The sequence below is a fragment of the Lycium barbarum genome, chromosome 7, assembly GCF_019175385.1.
Source record: "Lycium barbarum isolate Lr01 chromosome 7, ASM1917538v2, whole genome shotgun sequence".
Lineage (NCBI taxonomy): Eukaryota > Viridiplantae > Streptophyta > Magnoliopsida > Solanales > Solanaceae > Lycium > Lycium barbarum.
In genome coordinates this window covers 78349956-78365518 of record NC_083343.1, presented here as the reverse complement: position 1 = coordinate 78365518, position 15563 = coordinate 78349956, and the positions used below count along the sequence as shown (strand labels likewise).

General features: G+C 37.2%; 1 protein-coding gene across 1 annotated transcript; it reads left to right on the top strand.

Moving 5' to 3' along the window:
• The first annotated feature begins 5046 nt into the window (after nucleotides 1–5046).
• LOC132603485 (uncharacterized) lies at nucleotides 5047–6139 on the top strand. Its single transcript, XM_060316584.1, has one exon. The coding sequence runs from the start codon at nucleotides 5301–5303 to the stop codon at nucleotides 5955–5957; it is 657 nt and encodes a 218-aa protein (XP_060172567.1). The 5' UTR covers nucleotides 5047–5300; the 3' UTR covers nucleotides 5958–6139.
• Nucleotides 6140–15563: the final 9424 nt, after the last annotated feature.

Genomic DNA, 15563 nt, shown 5'->3' with positions numbered 1-15563 from the left:
CCCGATCCATATATATGTTAGTGCTGAGGAACATACAGCCCGATCCATATATCATATCCCATCGGCCTCTCAACGGCCATCATCATCAACACGGTGCACCAGCTGATCAGGTGGTAATGCATATATAATGCCTACCCCTTTCCCCATACCCTATATACATATAATATACCCGTATATAACACCTTCTTGTCATGGGTCAGTATGCATATGTATTATAAATGCAATGCATAAGTATAATAAGTAACTAGAAATCTCATAGTGATGTAAGCCCCTAGAAGAGATCCAAGACGAGACATCAAGATCATAAGGTATGTATGTTTTCCTTTTTATGCATTCGGGTCGTGTGTGGCCAAATTCTATTGCTATTATGTTGTGGCCATGTGAGGCATTATTATGATGGGCTGTTGTGACAGGATGATAGTGCCATATTATAGGGGAAACTCTGGCGAAATTTTTATAGGAATCCCCGACCACTTAACATTCGAGGACGAATGTTCTTAAGGGGGGAAGAATGTTACACCTCGAAAATTCCTTAAGTGTTTCTTTGTGGATAGGTTAATGTGAGCTTAAGGTGATTATGAAATCCCTACGAGGTTAAGCGAAGGATTAGATATCTTGAGGTTCATACAATAAGATTTTAAAGTTCTATGAATATGTGAAGTTTAGTTTGTTGAAGAGAGCGAAGTGTAAGTCGTGTTCGGAAAGATTCCGTTATGATTGAGCTAATGTTTATGTGGTGATGTTTTAAAGGGATGACATAGATCCTATAGTATGGCTAATAAAGTATTATACAAGTGTTAAGAAGGTTCCATAAGGATTGGAGATTGAACGAAACGACGGAAACCATTTAAGAGAAATGGAGTTATACGACCACTTATACGGTTCATATAACTTTATACGGTCCGTATAAGGTGTCCGTATAACTCCCAGCAGGGAGTTGATTTGCTGGTTCATGAACCACGACCACTTATACGGACCGTACAATACTATACGGACCGTATAAGTGCTCGTGGAAGTCCCGACGGGCTGATTTTCAATTTTTATATAAATAGATGTCTTGGGTTCTTTTACTTCATTTTTCATATTATACAAGTGTTGAGAGCTCAAAAACCTTTCTCTAAACATATTCCACTCAAGTCCAAGAGAACACAAAGATCAAATACTAGAATCAAGTGTTTATGTGTTAGAAAGCTTCCAAGGGTTAGAGGACCACAAGAACTTCCGTAAGAGCCGAACTAGGGTTTGGTTCAAGTGAAGTATTTCCACTCAAGATTCATTACTTCACCATCTAAGGTAAGTTTTATGGTATTTCCATGTTTTTTAAGGTGTTTGAAAGTTGAAACACTTGGATTGTAAAAGGATATAGAAAATGGGTCTTAAATGTGAGAGTAGTGATGTTTATGAGTAGTAGTTTGAATTGAGTCATGATTCTTGATGTGTTGTGATATGGATACGTAATAAATGACGTTAAGAACATGGGATAGGAAATGTATATGAATGAACGTAATCGCGTGTTATGACCATGAATATGGGTGATTGGAAATGAATTGAGAAATATAGATAATGTGGATGAATAAAGACTATTGTTATGATATTGTGAATGTATTATTGACGTTTGGGAGTTGAATTACGATATGGAGGAATGTTGTATAAATAAAGGAGATGCTGTCCAATTTTCTCTAGCTTTAGCCATGTATGCTAGCTATCGGCTTTTCTAATGATAGTATGACTCTAATGAAGGTAGAAACGCGAGCATTGAAGGAGAACGTACAAGTGGTAGAATAGTGGAATGGAAAGGTATGTAAGACTAACCCTTCTTTCATAAGGCATGGTTCTTTGGCCAATCATCTAAATATTCTATAAGTCTATGATGTCCTCCAAAGGACTTTATCTTCAAAAGCTAATAAGCTTATGATTCTCGATATGTTGCGATTGTACTAAGTTCCTCATATGACGAATAATCCTATAAGGATAGATGTAATGAATGACAATAATGATAACGGTGATGATAGTGATAACGATAATGAAGATGATGATAATAGTAATGATGTTAAGGATGCTTATGAGCTATGATGTATATGTATCTATGTACGACTATTATGGAACCCCGAGCTTATAAGGCCGGGTAGAATATGTATATATATTTATGAAACGTGCGCGCACCTCTACAGTTGGGTACGGATAACCATGAAGCCTTGGTAGGGCCAGGTATGTGTAACCTTGAAGCCTTGGTAGGGCCAGGTATGTGTAACCCTGAAGCCTTGGTTGGCCAGGTATGTATGATAACCGAGCCTAGCTATGGTCGGGTACGTGAAACACCGAACCTTCGTGGTCGGGCATGCTATGCAAGTGTTATGTATATGCTATGGATATGTATGTGATATAGATATGAGTGTGAATACGAATATGAATAAAAATATGTATATGAATACGATTATGGATATGAATGCAAATGAGTACGGATACGAATACAGATGTATGTACACAACCTCACATTAGAAATGGGAAGTCCCTTTGAAAAGCAAATAAGTGCTTATGACGATGATACGACTATCTCCCACCTTATGCTGCTTATTATGCTTCTATATTGATATTGATCATGCTTTACATACTCAGTACATTCTTCGTACTGACGTCCTTTTGTTTGTGGACGCTACGTCATGCCCGCAGGTGGCCAGGGAGACAGACTTGATTCATAGCTACATTACTCAGGGACTACATAGCGGAGCTCCATTTCTCTCGGAGCTAAAGCTTTTGGTTCTTATTCTTTTGTGTATATATTTATGGGCATAGCGAGGTCCTGTCCCGCTTATATGATATGACATACTCTCCTTAGAGGCTCGTAGACATGTGTATATAGTCAGATGTGTTTGGCCTTGTCGGCCTATATTTTGGATATCATTTTGTTAGCCTCGTCGGCTTATATACATTGATATGGGCATAGATGTCAATGATGATATAAAGGTATTGTTGTCCAATGGGACTAGTATGATTGATGAATAGAAATGTATGATTTAATATGTGGCTCATCTAGATGTTAATGTAAAGGTATGTTAAGAGGTGCCCGGGTGGGCTAGCACCGGGTGCCCGTCGCGGCCCTCCAGTTGGGTCGTGACAACGCGGTGGAGAGAGAAGAAGTGGCAGTGGAGAAGGTGGTGTGGTGAGAGAGTTGAGGGAGAAGAGAGAGGGTGTTGAGAGAAAATATTGATACAATGAAATAATAGAAGATGGGTTTGAATTAGTTAACTTGTGTAATTAACATATAAAATTTAGCTGTGAGATGTAATTTGGACAAAGTATAGCTACTAAATATAAATAAGCCCTATGTTCTCTAGACCATGTAGATTTCCCTTTTTTTACCTCTCCATAGGAGCTCTCCACCACTTTGCTCTCTTTGTGACTTTAACTCACCACCTCAGGGTTAGAGGTGGGGGTGTTTACCATCTGAGCAGCGCTCTCTTGTCTAAAGTCACTCCTTTATTTCAAGGCATGACGCTAATTTATCTAAGTCTTCCAATTAGGGACATTTTTTTGACATTTTTTTACTCAATCTATTATTTAAACTAGAAAATATAGAGTCTGTCTGTTTCGGTTTCGCCTTTAGTTTTTGTCTTTATTCTCTATTTTTCAAAAAATTTGTCATTTTTTTCTCCCTTAAATCTCCTTTTCTCATACTATAAATGTTCATTGTAGTAGGCATTTTAGATGGAGGTATAAAGCATCTATATAATATATTCTTGTTATATTTTCTCCACCGTAAAACAATGGGAAATAATGAAGTAAACCAATGGAATATGAGGAATTGTGAAATGAACCATGTTTTTTTTGGATGTAATATAACTTTAGACATGACTAATATTACTCAATATATGATGAAAAAGTAGATGTTTATTAGAGTATATACATTTGTGTGTCTATGCTTTAAATAGATGTTTATTAGAGTATAAATTTTTTGTGTGTCTATAGTATATTTTTTTGTGTGTGTCTATGCTTTAAATAGATGTTTATTAGAGTATATTTTTTTGTGTGTCTAAGCGTTCCATCATTCAGAAATTTTTTCGACAGAAGATAAAAAGGAAGGAAAGAAATGAATACGGGTGACTGAGGATTTTATCCGAGTATTTTAAAAGTGTTTTGGTGAGAAATTTGTGTTTGACCGATTAACGTAAAAAGCACTTTTGAGTAACAATTAGCATTTGGCTAAACTTTTAAAAAATATTTTTAAGTGATATTTTCTAAAAAGTACTTTTGGAAAAAGTGTTTTCGGGAAAAATAAAATAAAATTTAGCTTCTCATATTTCGCAAAAACACTTATTTTCTCCAAAAACTTGATCAAATATCACATTTTAAAAAAATAAAAAAATAAACACTTTTGACATTCCAAAAGCTTGGCGAAACAGGGTATTGAGTTCATCTCTTGCATTTCAATGAATACAAAAAGAAATTTAAACAATAAACGTTATTTGACCATTTATAGATATTCTTATCCTCCCGATAATCACGGCCTAACTGAGCATTATTGTTGATGTGAGGACAAAAGTGTGTAATATGTCCCTTCTTGTCAATAAAAATTTGGCAACAGGCCAATTGTTAACCTACTTCAAGACCAAAAAACATGCATATTTTATGGGAATAAGGAAAAGAAAAAGGAAAAAATAAAAAATAAAAAAGAATATGGTACTAGTATATTTGGAAGCTCACATCAAATTGACATAAACAAGCGAGCAAACTATGTAGTTGCTGTGCTACTTAAGAATATGAATTGACTAGGAGAGAAGGATACATTTCAAGTTTTCAACCACCACACCGCTCCTTTCATTTTCCTAAAGAGGGCAACACACCAACCCCCACTTTCTAAAGTAAAAGTGAAGAAAATATTTTACACTCCACAGATGAATTATTTTCATTAAACGGCACTCATTACCTTTCTTCTTTTAGTTCTAATATTATACAAATAATAATTCTCATAATTTGAATATAAGGAGCTAGGGAGAACTAGGCAGTATCAGCCTTTAAATAACATGTACAGACATAAATTCTACATCAAAACAATAAATAAATAAATAAATAAAGTAACGGATTGGGAGCGTGTAGAGACAGAAAGATAGAGTGAATCATAAAAAGAGAAAGCTTAAACTTTCTGTCTTTCCATTCCTACCTTTTCTTGCCCTTTCTATTGTACTTAAACGATTTCCATTGTGCTCTCGTCCAAATCTCTATGAGGACATTTTCAGGATCAGAACAAGAAAGAGAGATATCCTTTTCTTTGTTCTTACCCTAGATTTAATAATCAGTTACCAATGTTTCTAAAAACCTCCATTTCCACAACCAAAAAGCTCTTCCAGAAAACGGTAGACAGTGTCAAGTATTTATTCTCCAGTGGATATCAAAAGATTCCCAAAAGCCCTCCATGCAGCCCCCTATTTCCTTGTGCTGGCGGAGCGGTTACTAATGTCAGCCAAAGCTACCCAGAGCTGGACAAATTTTACACAGGCTTCAGCACCCATTTGGACAAACACAAGAAGAAAAACAAGAAGAAAATAACGTCTCCACTAGCAAAGGAAGACCAAAAGCTAGTTAGGTTCACAAAAGTGAGCCCAAAAAAGGCCGGTGATTATCATGTTTTGGAAAAACATTATCAAGTTGTTGGCTCAAAGGATGATCTAAAGAGGAAGGAGATTATCATGCATGAAAGAAAGAAGAAATACCAAGACTTAAGAGAGGAAAGGAGTTATTTGGTGGCTCAAAAACTAAAGGAATTGAAAATTTTAGAGAAGAGTACTGAAGAACACGCTTTGGATATTGAACAAGTTCTTTATTACTACTCACGTCTCACATGTCCGGCTTATATTGAAATTGTTGACACGTTTTTCATGGAAATGTACTCTGAGCTTTTCAACCAGCAAGCCTCTTCATTTGGGTACATTAATAATCCAAATAGAGTTAACTTGTATTAGTTAGTAACTTCTTCTGTTTCTTCTTTTGTTGATTCTCTATTGATCGTCTTGTCTGGAAAATAACACGAATACTTAGCTTGTCAATGATTGATCAGTTGTCTTTCTTCCTCCTTGTTCTAGCATTTTTCTCATAAAATAAATACTAGTATATATTTAAAAGAAAAGAAAAGAAGTATTTGTCACTTTGATGTTCGAGCTGCCTTAGTTTCTTTTTCCTCAATTAGTATATTTTTCTTTGTCATTAATAATTCCTCAAACTTCTTTTTATTATGTAACTGACGCTTCATATCTCTCGGTTGAGGTTTCTCTTTATGAATCCTCATTATCCATCTGTGCAAATACATTATATACATATATATTTCGTGGGAAGAACATTCCACTCATATCGAAGCAAGTGTTTCTTTTCGTAATAAACCCAAATATCGTATTGAATTGATGTCTCTTGACTTTTAAATGTTTCCAGATACCATCCTCATTATCAATCTTTGCAAATACATTATATACATATATATTTCGTGGGAAGAACATTTCACTCATATCGAAGCAAGTGTTTCTTTTGGTAAGAAACCCAAATATCGTATTGAATTGATGTCTCTTGACTTTTAAATGTTTCCAGATACCATCCTAAGATTTTCAACCAAGTTTGGTGCAAGTGAAAAAAATATATTTGAAGTTGAAGTTCAAACGTCTTTGAAAACTGCGTTTGAACACGGATTTACATTAAAAAGATTTAAGATTAATCAGTGCAAAACATTATTTAACTTAATGTATTAATGAAATAAATTTATAATATTTCTAAGATTAAAATTCAGTATCTACAAATAATGTGATGACGAACATATCTCAAAAGCAAGTTGAGTTTTATTCAAGAGTAAGAATAAATTTCTTTTAAACAGTCTGTCGTAACAATTTAGCATAAAAACAAAAAAAGTGGGGTAACCTCTTCTCCAAACTCCAGTCTGAGTGAGTGAGTCGCACTACTAAAAAGAACCTCTTTTACCAATGAAGATTATCAAAGTAAGTCCCTGGGTACAAGAATTACCTACAGAGGACCGTCGGCACAGGGTATGTAGGGAATCGCTCCTCGGTAAACATAATTGATAGAGACTCTTGGTAACTATCTGTTGGAAATTGAGTTTTGAAGGTTAACAAACACATACAGCTATGATAGGTGGTTGTTGCAAGCTAAAGAACCCAGTCTAGCTAGTAATTGGTTCGTGTATAGTGCCCGACACTTATCCTATTGAGAGTAGGATTCACTTTCGCGTGTGATATGTATTTATTTCGTGTATACTGACCTAGTACTTTCCTAATTAATAGAAAATCATGACAGATTTTTATTGTTAATTTAAAACCAAGTTTATAAGAAAGTAGAGTTATAGTTGGAGTTTATTTTGAGGAAATCACTGTATTTTCCTTGTCCAGTCTTATGTAAGATTAAAAGATCTTTAACAATCGTTCCATGTTTATATCTAATCCTGCTGCAAACTGTGTGCTCTATGTTGCTAAAGATTGTCTTCTTGCATGTTTATGCGACTAAAGTGAGAGCATTGAGAGAACACATAGCAACAAGCACTTCAAACTTATGCAACATGTTCCAACTATGGTCTATCCACAATCACCCATATATATAATCATACTTACGTCAAGAACGAGGCAAACCTGAAATGAAGTCCATGTTAATCACTTCCCACTCCCAAGTTGGGATTTCTATATCTTGCAACAATCCACCTGGCTTGTGGTGCTTGATTTTCACTTGTTGACAATTAGGACATTGAGCAACAAATTCCGCCATATCTTTCTTCATCCCATTCCACCAATAGATAGACTTAATGTCGTGATACATCTTCGTCACTCCGGGGTGGAAGGAGTAACGAGAGCAATGAGCTTCTCTCAAAATCTGGTGGCGTAGACTTGCCACATCAGGGACACATAATCTTCCTCGGCATCGGAGGACTCCGTCTCCTGAAATTTCAAATGCTGACTCCTCCTTCTGAGGGAGCGTACCTCTGAACTGCATTAGTATGGGATCCTCATGTTGTCGCCCTTTCACTTCTGCTACCAGCGACGAGACTGCTGAATCATGAATACTAACTTCGCTGCTACCTGAGTCCATTACTCGGACCCCTAGGCTAGCTAACTGTTGGAGCTCACGGGCCATTTCTCTCTTTTCTGGTCGTACATCACCTGGTTTCATTGGCGACGCATCAATACTTGCAAGTGGCATAATCATTCTTCTGTGATTCTTGTACATACGTTTCTATACATATACAGGTATCGACATCCGTATTCGTATTCGCAATCGTACTCATTTATCCGTCGTATCAATAGTCATATTCATATGCATGTCATGTACATATTCTTATTCGTAATCATATCATACACATATCCTTTACATACCCCTTGAGTTATTTACTCATCAATGTCACATGGTTCAAGGTCTTCGTAAATGATTTCCCTTACAGTGTCAGATGCTTGCTCGATTCAAGTTCGTTTATTTACTCGTTGTTAACTCATTTTTACATAACTCTCATTCTTTATTTTAGAGTCTACATTTGTCACACCTTGGAGTCCATCATTTCAATCTCTACACTTATATTCTCTTCACTCGCTTCCCCCTGGGTTTTACCTGTAACGTCGCCTTTGCTGTTCAGGACCCAAGCCTCATGCGCAACTAATATTCCTTATGCCTCATACTCTTTTACTCTTGTTTTGCACTCCACGTTGGTTTCAAAACCAATCGTAATCATATGGCGTTTGTCCTTGGCAATAGCTTTATTCTATCATTTTACTGCCGTACGGTAAGCATTCATAACTCATGATCATCTTTTCTTTTCAACTGTTACTTTATATACTCTACTCGTTCTAACTTGGTATAAGATATTCGGAGGAGATGCACCTTCCTTTAGCCATAACACAATTTCTTCTTAAGAATACGTATTTCGCATATTTCCTTTTCTCTCTATTGTCATTCTTATTCCTCTACATACCTTCCTCCTCAATTTATCTTGTTTTCTCCCGTTTTATAATCAATCCTTGATTCTTCGCACGAGGGACCTTATTCTCAACTTAGCACCGCTTTGTCCTTTAGAGTATGCTGCCTTCGTACAATTCATTCTTCGACAGTCTTGATCTTTTACATCCAGCTAAAGATATCACTTGTACTCTTGATTATACCAATCACCCACTACTACGACTTTGCCATATCACCTTTCTCTAATTTCCTTTTCAAGTTAACTCCCCCCCCCCCCCCCCCCTTTTGTTTTCATTGCTACTATCATTTCTTGTTAGTGAAGAACCTCTATGCTGGGCTTTCCTTTAGCAAGGTCTTATAAGCTTTCTCATCTACTTCTCTAAGGCTCACTTGTTGGTTTCATACTTGCATTCACTCCTTATTCATATAGAACATGTCACATCTTTAGTCGTTTCCTTGCAATACTTTACTTACTCCGTATCCCAGTTCTCGCTATGTCTTCATTATATCCTGATAATAATCAACTCTACAAGTGACACTTCTTGGTCTTATTCGCAAGCCGGTTCGCAGAATAATATAAACCTTACGAAGTAAGTATACTCAACCAGTTACTCCTTCTAATCGGCCCTCTTACACTTTACCATGTAAGTCATTTCACCACTGTATTCACATTCACTATAACCCTTCATATTCGTATCTCTGTCTCCGGGCGCTGTTACTTTATTTTGCTAATAAACTTATCGTAATTTACTCGTGCTTAGACATCCAATCGCTACTCCAGTATCGCACTTTATTAGAGTTACGCTTTCTCCTCCATGTCATGTTTTAGTGCTTCCAACCCCCCTTTGTTTTACTCTAGCATTTCTCTTTACCGTATCAATATCGCTCTCATCACTGCCATTACTATCAATTCAATACTATCTAACTCGACTCCTGTAGTCATTAACGATACTCCTAACTTAGTCGCATTCTGCCATTACTCTTTTGCACATCATATTTTCCCGTTTAGGGCATATTGCAAGCTTATATCTTATCTCCTTTAGATTCTGGGAAAATTTCGGCAGAGTTTCCTCTGTATTTCTTACTATCTCAAAACCATCACGCAGCAAATACCAACAATGCCTCACAGGGCCAATATATATATATATATATATATATATATATACACACACAAATATACGACATATCTCAGCCACACAGGGCTCCCACTTTCAAGTAAAAGCACAAGGATGTCAAAACTTACCTCATATATTACACTTCGAGGTGTACATGATCCTGTAGCGATCTGCCCTGTTACCTCTCCCTATTTCTCTTTCATCCTTCAGCTTTACATTTCAATCATATCTCAACATTCTTACTTTATTCGACGCATATCTCTGTTCTGATTCATCCAATTTGCTTAGTTCTCAACTTATAGCTGAACTTATCATCAAAAGACATTTAATCAATTCCTCTATCATATGAACACCGACTTACTTTCACAGCAATAAATTCATCATCATAGTATTACATATTACGGTAACGTAGCCTCAACAAAGGGGCTTACCCCCGTAGCTTTCATTGTCATCAATCACTTTCTTCTGTCATTACCAACCTTCCGCTGTAATCAGGGGTTAGTATAGGGAATCTCATCTCCTATGGCTTAGCTCTATCGCACGATCTTAGAGATGAAAGAAGGTCATTCATTCCTAAAATGTCTGCAGCTTCCTGTTTATAAGTGTGGCGCGCAACACACCCATAACCAAGACTCTATTAGACACGGCTCGTAGACACATCCTAGGACTGAACTGCTCTGATACCACTTTTGTCACGACCCGGCTAGGGGGCCGCGACGAGCACCCGGTGCTACCCCACCCGGGCACCCCCTTATCGTACATAACATAACATCTAGGTGAACCATAAGTCAATTTGTGCTTCTCTTATCGTTAATCATATTGATCCCATTAGACAACCATCATTATTTAACATATCATAGGCATCTATGCTACCTCATAAGTACAAGGCCGATGAGGCCAACAAAAGATATACAAAACATGGGCCGACATGGCCGAACATCTCTACCAACATACACATGACTACGAGCCTCTAAGAGTATGACATATCGTATGAGCGGGACAGGACCCCGCTATGCCCATAATTATGTACACAAAAGAATGAATACCCAAAAGTTGCGGCTCCGAAAGAAATGGAGCTCTGCTATGCAATCTTTGGATAAGCAGCTATGGATCAAGCTTGTCTCCCTGTGCACCTGCGGGCATGACGCAGCGTCCACAAATAAAAGGACGTCAGTACGAAGAATGTACTGAGTATGTAAAGCATGAGCAACATCGATATATACATAAGCATAATACATAACAGAAGAAAATAACGTAGGAGGGGAGACAATAATGTCATCGTCATGGCACTTACTTACCTTTCGTAGGACTTTCCATTTTTCATACGTATTTGTACACCTACGTCATCATCCGTATTCCATAATAGTACTCGTACCATACTTGTGCTCATATTCATATACATGTCCTTATTCGCATTCGTATACATAGTCTTTTCACATTCATATTCATATTATATACATAGCCATACACTTATATACATACATAGCGTGCCCGACCATAAGGTTCGGTGTTTCATACGTACTTAGCCAATCAAGGCTCAATGTTATTTCTACCTAGCCCTACCAAGGCTTCAGGGTTATCCGTACCATCTGCAGAGGTGTGCGCGCGTTACGTAATCGTATACATACTTTATACATAATCATATATATATATATATATACATCCATATACATATATTCTACTCGGCATTATAAGCTCGGTGTGTCATTATAGCCCTTCATGGGCACATGTGAATATAATAGCCCGTAGGCACCTTTAGCATCATTATTATCATTATCGTCATCACTATCATCATCATTATTGCTACATCCACATCTTAGGCTTACTCGTCATATGAGGGCGTAGTACAATTGTAGTACATGTTAAGGATCGTGAGCTTATGAGCTCGGAGTGTCAATCACTTGAATACAACATACTCATATAGAGGAATTAGAAATTTGGCCAAGAACCATGCCTTATGAAAGAAGGGTTAGCCTTACATACCTTTTCGTCGAACTATTCTACACTTGCACGTTCCCTTCCAATGCTTGCGTTTATACCTTCATTAATATCATAACAATGACCATTAGTCATTCACATTATCCACATTATCTAGATTCCTCAATTTGCCTCTAATTCACCCACATTCATGATCATAACACCCAACTTCGTCCATTCGTCTAAAGTGTCTAGTTCATGATCTTAATACCATTTATAACACATTCATATCACAACACAACAACATTCATAACTCAATTCAAACTATTTCTCAAAATGTCACTATTCATCATTTATGACCTAGTTGACCATATTTTCTACAAGCCATGTATTTTAACTCTCCAATACTTTAAAAATCATGTAAATATCATGAATCTTACCTTAGAAGTTGTAGGAACAAACTTTAGTTGATAATACTCCACCTTGAGCAAAACCCTAGTTTATCTCCATTTGGATTTCTTGACCTTGGATGATCCTTGATGGTTTCCTTACTCTTGATTCACTTGTTTAATGTTGTTGATGACTTATAATCCTTGAAAGCTCATATAGTAAATGTAGAGAGAGGTTTTAGAGAGAAGTGGTGTAATGTGGAAATGAAATAAGACAAGTCTTGATCCTCATATTCAATGAATTGAAAAATCTGTGCTGGGTGAACAGTGGTCGTCCATGGAGGTTTACGGTCCGTATTTCAGTTTACGGACCGTCCCTCGTGGTCGTCTTTAAGCTTAAGCAGAACTATAAACTTAAGGCTGCATGCATGGTGATTTACGACCATGGTTTACGGGCCGTAAATCACTTTATGGTCCGTATTCCAGGTCGTATTATAACTTTTCCTCAGCTGGCAGAAAGTTGAAGTTTGGCATGCCAGTTTACGACCTGGCAGTTTACGGACCGTATACTAGTTTACGGTCCGTATTTGCACTTTACGACCACTGGGCAGATTGCAATTCTGCAATTTTCCAAATTTCTTAGCCTTCTTATTTTGATCACCCATATCCATGCACATGCATTGCTCACCTCACCTTGCCTTATCTTAGCCAACTTTCTCGTCTTACGTCGGATTCCTTTGAAATCTCGCCTAAGGTCATCAAACGTCGTTCCTTGCTCATGAACGTCATACACTCATACTCATCACTAGTTCATTCACTTGCGTACCAATGGAAAATTTTTCGAGGTGTAACAATGATCAATATCAATATAGAAGCATAATAAGCAACATAAGAAATAACATAAGATGGGAGATAGTAGCATCATCGTCATAAGCACTTACTTTCCTTTTATAGGGACTTTCCATCTGTAATGCGTGATTGTGTACATACATCCATATCTGTATCCGTATTCATATTCGTACTCATTGACATTTCATATTCATAATCGTATTCATATACATAGTCTTATTCATATTCGTATCATATTCGTCTTCATACTCATATCTATATCATACATATCATTTACGTAGCATACCCGACCACGAAGGTTCGGTGTTTCACGTACCCGACCATGGCTAGGCTCGGTTATCATACATACCTGGCCAATCAAGGCTCAGTGTTACACATACCTGTCCCTACCAAGGCTCAGTGTTATCCGTACCCAACTGCAGTGGTGCGCGCGCATCGTCATATATATATATATATATATATATATATATATATATTCTACCTGGCCATATAAGCTCGGGGTTTCATAATAGCCATACATAGGCACACCTACATATAAGCTCATAGGCATCTTTAGCATTATCACTACTATAAGCTCATAGGCATCTTTAGCATTATCACTACATATAAGCTCATAGACATCTTTAGCATTTCATAATAGCCATACATAGGCACACCTAAACCCTACTTCACGAACGATCTAATAAGGTCTGATATACCGCGGACTAAGTTTCCCTTTTATTTTTGCCGAATTTCACAACGCCTTTCATAGGTGATACTTTCAAGAATACCCAGTCACCAACCTGGAATTCTAAGTGTTGACGTCGATTTCATGCGTGTGATTTCTGTTGACTCCGAGCCTCTAATAGCCGTTCCGAATGAGTTTCACCTTATCAACTGTCCGTTGAATTATATCTGTGCCGAGTAACTTAGCCTTGTCACTATTAAACCAGCCAAGTGATGGTGCACACCCCTTAACCTGCAGAATCTTATACGGTGTCTTCTGAATGCTAGAACGGCGGCTATTATTACCAGAAAACTCAACAAATGGCAAGTGTCCATTCTTGCTGCCTCTGAAAACAATGACACGACTCACAACTTACCTCCTAGCGTCTGAATAACACACTTAGCCTGTCCGTCAGTTAAAAGTTAACGCTGTGCTAAGACTTACTTATGTCCTCAATTCCTTCTGAAAAGATTTACAGAAGTCACTATACACTAGGCTCTTGGTCCGATATAATAGATGTGGGAATCTTGTGAAATCTCACTACTTTCTTGAGGTATAACTTCACCTGGTCCCGATCGTCCGGCTTAAATCAATCTATAATTTTCTTAATTTAGCTTGTCATACCCTAGACCTATTACCTCGTGTCACTCCTTTGTCTTTAATTCAAATTCTTCTATTGCCCTTCCTCCGCGTTTTGCTCTCAACTTTCCGTCCCTCATTAGGTCACAATCTTTACGGGGACATATGAAAATACGCACGTTAGCTCAAGAAATATCATCGCGACACTTCACCAATCCCTACACTTTCCCTTGACTTCTCTCAATTATCTTACAATCAGTATCGGGAGGGATTTTTTTTTTGGTTTAACCTTGATCAAGTTCTGTTTGCCCTTAGTACCAATTCTATTTTGGTAACTTGGCCTAACTATCTCCGCATTTTCTGCATCATATCTAAACTATCGTAATTACATCGTTATCATTGAATCCCTTACTCTTCTTATCAAGTATTCACTCATTTGATTTGCTTAGCACATAAATATTTGTATGTTGCATAATGATCCTTTCATAATTCGTATAAAGTACTTTCGATTTCAGACACAGTCTTTCCTCTTTCTGATTCATTTTATCTTACATATCCCAATCGTACCAAAGTCCGCTCATTCTATCTTGTCGTATTCCTTTCCCTTCCTCCATTCAGTCCTTTAAAATCTTTCCTCATTTCCTACCATAAGGGATTTTTTTCTCCGTTGTCACTTATACATCGTACTATCACTAACGACTAAATCTATAGCCAACATCCTGGCCTTTATTCCAGCGTAGTATTGCTATCTTGGTATCATCCCTTTAAGTTACTTATTATCATTTCTCGTCATATTCTTTCTTTCTACCAACACCCACTTCTTGATGTCATATTTTCCAAGGTCTTTACCAACAATTTTTTTTTGTACTGTTTTATTTACCATCTTGACTTCTATTCGTTTGTTGTCGGTTTCGGACTTCACTAATTAGTTTCAGCATAGGATCTCGTAGAAAATTTAAGCGTTCACGTTAAACGAGCTATAATGTTAGTTGATTCCATCTTACTCTTGCGTTTCTCTTATCCGCTTCCCCCCTTTGAGGGTGCTCCTATATCATCGTCTATTTATATCTTATTCTA